Source organism: Corapipo altera, unplaced genomic scaffold (assembly GCF_003945725.1).
Source record: "Corapipo altera isolate COAL_440 unplaced genomic scaffold, ASM394572v1 75, whole genome shotgun sequence".
In the NCBI taxonomy this organism is placed as follows: domain Eukaryota; kingdom Metazoa; phylum Chordata; class Aves; order Passeriformes; family Pipridae; genus Corapipo; species Corapipo altera.
This window is the reverse complement of record NW_020884887.1, coordinates 1-11370: the sequence shown is the minus strand read 5'-3', so window position 1 is coordinate 11370 and position 11370 is coordinate 1. Positions and strand designations below refer to the sequence as shown.

Sequence of the window (11370 nt, the reverse complement as noted above, 5' to 3'; positions counted from 1 at the left end):
CTTGTGCTGCCCCAGAACGCAGCAGGCAGGAAAATGGAGTGACAGTGGTGGCTGGGCAAGGTTTGGTTCCCCCAGGCAGCTGGGTGATGGTGCCCCCCAACCCTGCTCTCTGCGTGGCTTTTCCAAGGCAGCTCAACCTGCGGCATATCCTGCTGCATCCCACCCTGATCTCTCCGGGTGGCCTTGCCAAGGCACATCAGTGCTGACCTGAGGCAACCGGCCACCCACCCGCCCGTGCCAAGGCATCTCAGAGAGACATCCCCCTTCTAGCTTCCAGCATCTTCCAAAAACAAGCTCCTAGCCGCGTCCTGATTCCTCACCCCAAGAGAGCAGGGCTGGCAGCTGAACACACCCCTGCACCACAAGAGGGGCCTTAAAATCTGCAGGACATGAAGTGGGGTGTTGGTGGGGGCGCTGCACTGTCCACCCCATCCCACCCCTTCATTGCCCTCCTAAACAGGGCTCTTTTTTAGATCCCCTGTTCCTCTGCAGCACTCCCAGCCTGTGCCATTTCCTTCAGGAAAGGAATCCGCCGAACAAGTCTGTACCTCCTCTCAAGCCCCCACACGTTTTTGACCTTGGTCCCCTGGAATTGTGGGGGCTGGGAAAGGGGCAGGAAGAGACCCCAAGGTCTGGGGAGATGAGGAAAAGGAACAGCATGGGTCTATCCTGTGACCTCCCTTAGGGGGGAAGCAAGGAGGGGACATGATACCGATCCCCCACCCTCCCCCCCGCAAGGAAGCAGCGATGAAAAACTGCGGGGAGCGAGGAGGGGGCACCACCGAACAGAGCTGGAGAAGGATAGGAAGGATCGGGCAGGGAGCCGGGAGGGTTCGGATCCTGCCGGTGCACCTGTGGGGGCGTGCGGTGATGGTGAATATTTTAATCTAAATCAAACAATAGGACCAGAGCCGCTTCAAGGATTTTGCAAAATGCACTTGGTAGGAGGTGGGGAAGGACTGGTGGGAGTGAAATAATACCCCCGAAAATCTCTGTGTACAGTTCCACCCCCACCTCCCAATCCCCCTCTGGCCTGAGCAGCCCTCGGGGGGCTCCCCGAGGAACACTACCCCTGCCACCCCTCCTCCGGCGTCCCAGCCCCGGGAGGGCTGGGCAGTGATGGAGGGCGGGGTTGGGGGGGCAGGTCGCGGGTTGGGGGGGGGATGAGAGAGAATCAGATCGGGGCGGGGGGTGACAGCGACGGCGCCAGGGGTGGCCCCGGCGTGGGAGATGGTGCGGGGGACAGGTTGGTAGTGACCGGCGCTTGCGATGCAGCCCAGGCTTCACTTACCGGGAGCCGTCCCGATTCCACCCGTGAGCGGCCCGAGCCCACGCGTGCCCCAGCCGCGCCGCTGCTTCCACCTGCCCGCCCCTGCCCGCGCCTCTCCCTGACCGGCGGCCCCACGAGCGCGGCTCGTCCCGTGTGGGTCCCGCTGCGCTCCCAGGGACCAAATCCCCTTTCCCCAGCCCGACAAACCCCTCCAGCCCTGACTCCTCCTGTCTCCTCCGGTCTCCCGGTCGCCCCTGGATCCTGCCTCCCACGCGGGTCCCCGCGGGGAGCGGGGTGGGGGGAGCGGTTGGGGTCGGCGATTCCCTTCCCACCGGGTACAGGGGAGGCAGAGACAAAGGCGGTGAAATATCAGTGCCCGGCTAAAACCGCTCCGAGCCCCGCCGAGCCCTTAACTAGATCGTTAGGGGATTATCCGCACCCTGAGCAGACGCGGGGCGGGGGCAGCGGCCGCCCCGTCCCGTTACCGAGCGCCCCCGGGGACGGCGCCGGTGGGAGGGGACGCGCGGAGCTGCCCGGGCGAGGCGGCGGCTGGAGACGGGTCTGCGGGGAGGACGGATCGGCCAGCGGAGGGACCGTGAGCGGTACCGGGGCGGGGAGGGGACGGGGGGGCGCGGGGGGCACCGTCTGTCGCACTCCGGGGGACCGGCGGCTCGCTCCGCTCCCACCTCTCCCTCGCCTTCCGCGGGGGGCGGAAAGTTTGTGCCCGGGGTGGGGGGACCGCTGGGGGTCTGGGGGGAGCAAGTCCTGGGGTCGCCGGCGGGATCTTGTCCCGAGAGCCCGATGGGGCTGACCCTGGCGTAGCCGGTGGGGGAGCGGGATTAGGGGCGCGGGGCTGTGGGCAAGCGGGGTGTCGGGGGTGGGAGCAGGCAGGGAAGGGGGGGGTCTCTGTGCCTCCGCGCTGATGGGCTCAGCTTTATCCAGGGCTGTAATCCCCCCTGCTCCGGTAATTAAAAACTCCGCATTACAAGGAAAACGGTGTGCAGGGAAATGTAATCAAGTCTGGAGGGGCTTAACCATCTGGTAAAGGTTAGGACTGGTACGGCGGGGGACGTGGCCGGGGGATTTGGCAGCCGCCGCGATCCGGGCTCCTCTTAATCTACCGCGGGGACGAGCACAGCATCTGTGGGTTAATACCGGTGCCCCGGGCAGCGATCGGTCTCTCCTGAGCTCCCACCGCCGTTAACGGGATCTCCTCGGAGCTGGTCTCCTCCCCAGGTGTGTCCGGCTTCGGTAAACAGGTTCTGCTGTGGCACCGGCACCCGGATTGTAGCCCCTCCCCTGGGCCAGCGGGGAAAGGGTTAAGTGGCCGCTGGTGGCCGCGGCTCGGCCCCCCAGCTCCGGGTAGGGCCCTCCCCCGCCGCCCCCGGAAGCCTGAAACTCTTTGGAAGTGTAAGGGACGAGAGAAGACGAGGCGGCGGCGCGGGTGCGACTCCGCGACCCCGGGAGCGCTGCGGGGCCATGGGGGCCGGGGTAGGCTCCGGGCGGGGGCAGCTCTTCCTCCACCCCCTCCTCTTCCTCCTGCTGGCCGGGCCCCCGGCGGGCGGGCAGCTGCGCTACGCCGTGCCCGAGGAGCTGGAGCACGGAGCCTTCGTGGCCAACCTGGGCGAGGACCTGGGGCTGGACGTGTCCACCCTGTCAGCGCGGCGGTTCCGCATCGTGTCACGGGCCGGGGCCAGGCAGCACCTGGAGGTGAACCTGGAGAACGGGATCCTCTTCGTGAACGAGCGGATTGACCGGGAGGAGGTGTGCGAGGCCGGGGGGACCTGCCTGCTCCACCTACAGCTCCTCGTCGAAAGCCCGCTGGAGCTCTACCGCGTCGAGGTGGAGGTGCTGGACATCAACGACCACGCACCCACCTTCCCCTGGCAAGAGTACGTGCTGGAGGTGGCCGAGTCCGCCGTGCTCGGTGCCCGCTTCCCGCTGGAGAGCGCACAGGATCCCGACGTGGGCACCAACTCGGTGCACACCTACCGCCTCAGCCCCAATGGCTTCTTCTCCCTCGAGGTGCAGACGCGCAGTGACGCCAGCAAGTTTGCGGAGCTGGTGCTGGAGCGCGCCCTGGACCGGGAGCAGCAGCGCCTGCACCGGGTGCTGCTCACGGCTCTCGACGGCGGCGTCCCCGAGCGCTCGGGCACCGCGCACATCCTCGTCACCGTGCTGGACGCCAACGACAACGTGCCTGCCTTCGACCAGCCCTCGTACGGAGTGAGCCTCCCTGAGGATGCCCCCACCGGCACGCTGGTCATCCAGCTCAACGCCACGGACCTGGACGAGGGCCCCAACGGGGAGATCGAGTACTCCTTCAGTGGGCACGCGCCGCCGCGTGTGCGGGAGCTCTTCCACATAGAGCCTCGCAGTGGGCAGGTGCTGCTGAAGGGCCGCCTGGACTATGAGCGGGCCAGTCTCCACGAGCTCTACGTGCAAGCCAAGGACCGTGGACCCTCAGCCGTGGCCGTTCACTGCCGAGTGCTTGTGCACCTCCTCGATGTCAATGACAACGCGCCAGAGGTGACCCTCACCTCTGTGTCCACACCCGTGCTGGAGGATGCCCCCCCAGGCACTGTCATCGCTGTCATCAGCATTCTGGACCGGGATTCTGGGGACAACGGGCGTGTGAGCTGTGAGGTTGGCCCCAACGTGCCCTTCGAGCTCCGCTCCTCTTTCCGCAACTACTACACACTGGTCACCACGCAGGCGCTGGACCGGGAGGTTGTGCCCGAGTACAACGTGAGCATCACGGCGCGGGACATGGGCTCGCCCGCCCTGCTGACCCGGAGCACCCTCACCGTCCCGGTGTCTGACGTGAACGACAACGCCCCACGCTTCCTCCAGCCCTCCTACAGCGTCTACGTGATGGAGAACAACGCGCCGGGTGCCTCCATCTGCTCTGTCAGCGCACTGGACCCTGACTGCCAACAGAACGCCTACCTGTCTTACTCCATTGCCGATGGGCACATCCATGGCATGCCTGTGGGCACCTACGTGTCTATCAACTCGGACAGCGGGCACATGTATGCCCTGCGCTCCCTCGACTATGAGCAGATCCGCAGCTTCCAGATCCAGGTGCAAGCACAGGACGCGGGTTTCCCCCCACTGAGCGCCAACGTCACCGTCCACATCTTCGTTCTTGATCAGAACGACAATGCTCCGGTCATCGTTTCCCCCCTGCCACACAACGGCTCCGTGGCCACCGAGCTGGTGCCACGATCAGCCAGGCCTGGCTACCTGGTGGGCACAGTGTCGGCGGTGGATGCGGATGCGGGGCTGAACTCTCGCCTCTCCTACCAGCTCCTCCAGGCCACTGACTTCACCCTCTTCAGCGTGGCACCAGACACGGGTGAGCTGCGCACCCTCCGCTCCTTCCTGGAGCAGGACTCAACCCGGCAGCGGCTGGTGGTGCAGGTGCGGGACGGTGGGCAGCCAGCCCTCTCTGCCACCGTGTCCCTCCTGCTTTCCGTGGTGGAGACCATGCCTCAGACTCTCTCTGACTTCAGCGAGTTCAGTCTCCCCCCAGAGGTCTCCTCATCCTCCCCACTCACCCTCTACCTCCTTGTCTCCCTGGGCTCCATCTCCTTCACCTTCCTCCTCGCCATCCTCATCCTCACAGCCATTCGCTGCCGCGGAGAGCGGCGTTCCCGCCAAGGTGACAGCTGCTCCCCACCCCGCTGCCACTGCTGCCCTGGGTCCAGACCCTCCTCTGATGGCCTGAAGACTTCCAACCTGACGGCACAGCCCCCCGCAGGGACCGCGGCTGCCACCTGCCTTGACGTGCCTGCAGGCGGCCCCCCCGGGCTACTGCTACAAGGTCTGCCTTGGTCCTGAGTCTGCTCAGAGCGACTTCATGTTCCTCAAACCCTGCAGCCCCCCACGGAACAACGAGAAGGATCCTGGGAAGCGGTCCCGGCCAGACCAGCATCTCCAGGTCTCCAAGGAGGTAACACCGTGCCCGGCGGTGCTTACCGGTGCTCCACGGGTCCCCTCAGCCCCCTCCCTCAGCCTCTGCCACGGGAGAAACCAGGCACGGCTTCTCCCGGAGAATAACCGGAGCCTTTGATCAGTGCGGGAATTAGGAGCCGTCAGGCAGCGGGAACTCCACCGAGTTTCCCGATGGGTCTAATTACCGAGGGAGCGTCAGGCTCGGCTGAGGCGAGAGGAAATCCCTTCCCACCGCCTTTTGTACCCGTTAGAGGCAACTGAGATGCTCCGGTGCCCTGGGGAAGGTGGGAAGGTGGGGGTGGCTTCTCCTCCGTGTGGGTGAGCAATTCACACCGGGACAGCCTGAGCTCCAGCGCTGCTCCGCTTCCCCCGTGGAAGCTCCGCAGTGTCCCGCTGCTGCACCCGGGGCTGGTCCCTGTCCCGCCGGCACTGCTCCTGTCCCAGGCCTGGCCGCTGTTCCGGGCTGTGCCAGCGGACAGGGAGGGAGTAGGGGTCTTAGGGGCAGGATTTTGATGTCAACATTTGTTAGGTATTGAAATGAGGAATGTCTAATTTTCCCGGTGAAAGACTCTTTCCGAAACACGATTACAAGGATGGAGAGTGATGAGGCGTCTAATCCACTTATGTTTGAGTTTTAATAAACCAACCCTTCCGAGGAGAGCCCAAGACTCTTTGCCAAGAGTTTCTCTCCACATGTCTCCTTACACTCCTGGACTGTCTTCCTTTAATGGGATTTTCCCCTAGTTTTTGCAATCCTTCTGGGACATCAGGCATGCAGCCAATTTCTGCACCTCTCACCATTTGGTGCCTCAGACCTGGGCTAAGTCACCACTGCACCTGCAAAAAAGGGCTTTTAAAGATTAACAGGAGCAGGAAAATGCCCTGTCCCTGGACAGACTTAAACCTCACACAGTCAAAGAGCAAGCCTCAAACAACCCTGATGTCTCAGGAGGGTGAAGAAGGTCCAGAAGGGAAAAGGCTGGTTCAACGCTGCCTCAGTTTCCCAAAATTAGGAAAGTGCTGCTTGGATTTCCACAAAGGGCATGGGGAAAGAGGAGATGGGGTCCTGCATCCCTGGCTGCTGAAGCCTTGTGCTGGTAGGGCTGATCTGATCTGACTGACAGAGAGGCCCAGGGCTGACTGAGAGAGTCCCAGTAACCAGCCTTGCCCTTCCCTGTGTTTTCCAGGTCAAGCAGCCCAACACAGACTGGCTGCCTCCAAGCACACAGCGACCTACCCTGAAAAGGTACCAAATCCAGCACTGTGGGAACAGAGGGAGGAGATGGAAGGGGGATGAGGGGGTAGGGAGGTTGTCTCCAATACAGCTTTGAACAAATCTCTTCTCTTTAGCTCCCAGAGCCTGGAAGACGTGGGGGAAATCCGCAGAGCCCTCCAGAAGGAGCATGAGAGGCTGTGTACACTGGTGACTCCTGTCTCTGGTTAGTATTGGGGCACTGGGGCTGGGAGGACCAGACCCTCTGGTCACTTGTTGGAGGTGCAGTGGGAGGGTCACATCCCTGTTCCTAGAAGTGGTAGAGTTTTGTGGGCTGGAAGGGATGCCCAGGCTCTGGGAGGGAGGTTGTTGACACAGGACTTGCATCCTGGGACATGGATGTGACTGTCCCATTGAGCTGTGGATGTAACCTCCCTGAGCCAGTCTTACACTCATCTTTCCTCCAGAGTTTCAGAAGGCTTCTGCAGGCCCCAACAGCATCTGGACCCCCCAGTACAACCCCTTGTACCCAGGGCACGTCCCAGCCCTGGATTATCAACACAACGTCTACATCCCTGGCACCCCCACTCTGCTTTCCAGCAAGGATGGGCCGCTCTTCCCAGGCAGGGAGAACAAGAACAGCTTCTCCACCTTTGGCAAGAGGAAGAAGATGACGACTTACTGTGACATGCATGACAGTGTGGTTATCAACAATGACCTGAAATAGCCTGGATGGCTCTATCCTGGGAATCTGTCACATTATTTCAGCTGCCAGGTCCACCCTCAGCACACAGTTCCATGTATGGACCACTCAGGATTCTGCAGGGCTGCTGGGAAAGTGGCTCACCAGAGCATGGGGAAAGGATTTAAGGAGCAAGAGACTGAAAATTATAGGGACTGGGAGGGGGGGGACAGCAGGGCCCATTTGTCCCGTCTCATCCTGCAGAGCTGTGTTGGCAGCAGGTGCTGTTTGGGGTCCATATGACCAGATTTAAGCAAATCTGCCTTGAGTTTACCCATTCCCATGTCCCCTTAGGGACTGTCCATCTCTGTAAACATTGTCACTTTGTCTTGTCTGGCTGTGTGAATGTACTGAGCTGCATGCCTGTATCTCTGTCCCAGTAGGCATGGAAAGTGTATGCAGACCAAGCCTGGTTCAGCCAAGCCTGACCCCACGCTCTGGGGCAGTGACCATTGCTCTGTCCCTGAGATCCAGTGGGATGTGTTGCATGTCCAGAGCAGCCATTGGTGTCTGTCTTCTCTGGGAAGTGAGTGCAAACTCCAGCCTTTATGGGTGCTTCCCTTCAAACCCTGACCCAAACACTTGCAGGTCTGGAGAGCCAAAGTCCAGGACACAACCAGAGTCCAGGACAGAGCCAGCCTTTGTTCTGGGAACAGCGTGGGCACACAGCGATTGGATGGCCAGAAGACCTGCTAGCTTAAGCAGGTGAGAGATGCACAAGGTGAGGCCCTGCTGGGCAACTCTCTAGCCCAAGGTAACATCACCTGAACAAAAAACAGTTTCCATCCACTGGAGTGGCCCCAGCACAGGTGACCATCCTCTTCCCTCCTTCCTGTGCCTTCACTTGGATCTCTGTTTTCCCCAAGTCTTGAACACCTGGAGGAGCCCCTGCACTGGGGACCCTTCCTGCCTTGGACAGACCTCTCCCACTGCGCCCTGCTTCTCTTTGAGGACTTTTAGCTGGCTGTCAGGGGCCCTCAAGGGCAGGACTCCAGCCTCAGAACACTCTCTTCCCTGCCTTGCTCTCCCTGCACCTGTCCACCCAGTCTGTCTGTCACCATTGCCAATCGCTCCGGTCACGGGACAGTTCATTTCCAATCCATCTGTGCAGAACATGTCAGCTCTTTCTGAACTGAGTTTGTTTCATGATGTCTGATTTGTACCAATAAATTGTATTTTAATAGCTCACCCTGGCTCCTGGCTGTCCCTGAACTGCACATGACAGCAGGGATGGCTGCACAGCCCTTGGAGCAGCGCTCCCAGCTCCAGGAGATACGTGTGTCCCTCTGGCCTCCTGAGTTCTGGAGCAGCATTTTATTCATTTATGCCAAAAGCTCATTTTATTCATTTCCCCTGGATTCCGGGGGCTCAAGGCTGCCTTCCCTCCTCCCAGGGATTCAGGAGTACTTTGGGGTCATGGCTGGAAGGAGATGGAATTGTCACACAGCTCCTTGCTCCGTGCTCCAGCTTGGGTAGAGAGGGGTTTGCACCAAGAGAGGGGTATGCATGGGCATACAGGGCTTTGAGCTGCTGGGGAGAGGGGCTGGATCTGATGCTATTGTCTCATTGCTATTATTCTGCTTTCTCTGCTTCATTTAAGCTTTACCCTGGATGCTCACCCCACACCAGCTTGCCTCAGGAGCCAGAGATAACCTGGATGTGTACCAGGCATAGGGACCAGCTCCCTGGGGATAGGCAGGCCTGTGTCTGGTGGTGGGATTACTCTGGGCTTGATGTGGGAAGCAGTTCACCTTCAGATGAAGTCCTGAGGTGGCCACACCATGACTGTCCTTCTCTTACCCCCTCCTTGCTCAGTGACTGGCTTGGGGAGGCTGCAATGCAGCTTTTGGGATTAACCCAGAAAAGTCCTTGTCTACAAGTGGCCAACTTGCTCTTCAGTGGAACTGGGGGACAGGAAGCACTCAAAAGGGTCCCGTGGGAGTCAGGGACCCAGGAGGACAGTGCTTTGGACATGAAAGGGACCTGACTGCTGCTGGTGACTTCAGTCCCAGCTCACATCTGCCTGACTGCGGGTAGATGAAATATTCCCTGTCCCAATTAGACAGTAGGATGAAGGATTTTATGCTGCCAAGTTCATTCTTCAAGGATCTCTAGAGAGTACTAAGGGTAAAAAAGAACCCCAAACAGCCACTGCCTGAGACCTCTGTACAGCATTAGCCTGTTCCACTGCTTCAAAAGAACAAGGGAATTATGTAAAGTGATACAATAAGATTAATAACAGCCTCAAGAAGTAATAAAAGCATCAAATGGACCTGACTCCCTGCGGGGCAGAGAGCATCTCCCCCTCTCCCCGGATTAGCTCTGGCAGTATCTTCCCTGGATTTGTAGGTGGTGCTGGTCAGGCACTGGGAGAGGACTGCAGCCCCTCTGCAGTGAGCCTGTGGGGGCTCAGCCACAGCCCCTCTGCAGCAGGGCCAAGGCATTTGCTGTGTTCCAGCTCACACAGCAAAAGCACCCAGTGCACCCAGTGCCTCATGGCATCCAGGATCAGAACAAACTCATGGAGATGGTGTTTTGTGCCAGGGTTCCCAGGTGTTGCTTCCCAAAGGGAAATGGAGTTCAGAACTGAGCCCCCAAACCACACATTTGAAAGTGACACTTTACATCTCTGTTTTTAGAAAATCATGGGGTTGAACAACCCAGGGGACAGGTTTTGCCACCTCCCTGTGTCTGTGTCACTCTCTAGTGTATTTTCTTGGCTTTTTTTAACCCCCACTACCAAGCTTCAACTGTAAATTGCCTTCCCCTCCTCTCCATTACTCCTGACCATCCTCTCAGCCCATGGGATGAGCTGGATACACACAGACACACATCTGTGCCTCTTGCTGACCCCCAGGTCTGCATATTCAGGTCAGGCCTCTTCCAAAAGGGATTTGAGCTACACAGTGCCCAGCCCAGGCCCCAACACCCCACATTCCCTGAGGATCCCCTTTTGCTTAGTTGAAGGAAAACCTGCACTGACAAGAGCTCAGTTTCAATCTTTCATTTCAATCACCATATTGACAAAAAGGACAATAAAAAGGGACTTGCTTCAGGGGAGAGAGCACTTGCATAAATCTAATTCAACCACACTACTATCCCTCTTCAAAGGGCATGTCTGGTCAGAATCGTCCATCTAATAGATGAGATCTCCTTTGAAGATCTCCCATGGGGACAGGGTCTCATTAAAAATGCAAGGTCTTTGCCCTACAACTAGTTATTTTTACAACTCTCCGTGTGCTTACACTCCCGCACAGCTGATGAGCATTAGCTGGTTTCTGGAGCCTGGTAATGCACTGGGCATGAGAGCTCCTTTGGAGATCTGCGCGGCAGAATGTTTGCTATATACCCCTCTCATACATTCCAGCTCTCTCGGAGATCCAGAGGCAAATTTGGCTTTCAGAGGCCTGCCAGCCAGCTTGAGATTTGCTTCTAGGACAGCGGGAAAGCTGCCATGAGGTACAGTTGGCTGCAAAATGCTTCAGGCCATGGGAGGCAGGCACACAGTGCTTCTGGGCACCAGCACAAAACTTGCTGTTGCTGAATAGACTGCTTGGATGGAAACATTACTTATATCTCTGTAATGGCTTGAAAATGGATCCCAAAGAGACAAAACGAATCCAGAGGTAGAGAGAAAAGAGGCCAGAGGGAAAGACCCAGAGGGGCTGATGCTCAGCTCTACTCTTGTCTGCCGAGCACAGAGCCAAGGAGCAACCAGTGAATCTCCCAGGAAACCTTAGCAGGGACACAGCACTCTGAATGTGGTTGGGTCAGGCTGGGAAAAGCCATGGATACAGGTGGTCTGAGATCCCAGAAGGCTCAGTATCAGCAGGACAGAGTTAAAATCCATAGGGATCAGTGCGTGGACCTCAGAGGGATTTGTATCTAGCCCAGTCTGTGGCACTCAGTGGTTACTAACAACCTCCAAAGATGCTAGAAATTCCTCTCCTCTCCTCTCCTCTCCTCTCCTCTCCTCTCCTCTCCTCTCCTCTCCTCTCCTCTCCTCTCCTCTCCTCTCCTCTCCTCTCCTCTCCTCTCCTCTCCTCTCCTCTCCTCTCCTCTCCTCTCCTCTCCTCTCCTCTCCTCTCCTCTCCTCTCCTCTCCTCTCCTCTCCTCTCCTCTCCTCTCCTCTCCTCTCCTCTCCTCTCCTCTCCTCTCCTCTCCTCTCCTCTCCTCTCCTCTCCTCTC

At 59.0% G+C, this 11370-nt stretch overlaps 1 protein-coding gene across 1 annotated transcript; it reads left to right on the top strand.

The window, feature by feature from the left end:
- Nucleotides 1–2191: 2191 nt before the first annotated feature.
- LOC113947044 (protocadherin-10-like) lies at nucleotides 2192–7181 on the top strand. Its single transcript, XM_027643243.1, is given in 5 exon segments — nucleotides 2192–5068; nucleotides 5070–5225; nucleotides 6415–6473; nucleotides 6578–6666; nucleotides 6908–7181. Coding segments are annotated over 5 exon segments (2883 nt in total). The 5' UTR covers nucleotides 2192–2749; the 3' UTR covers nucleotides 7168–7181.
- The last annotated feature ends 4189 nt before the right edge of the window (nucleotides 7182–11370 follow it).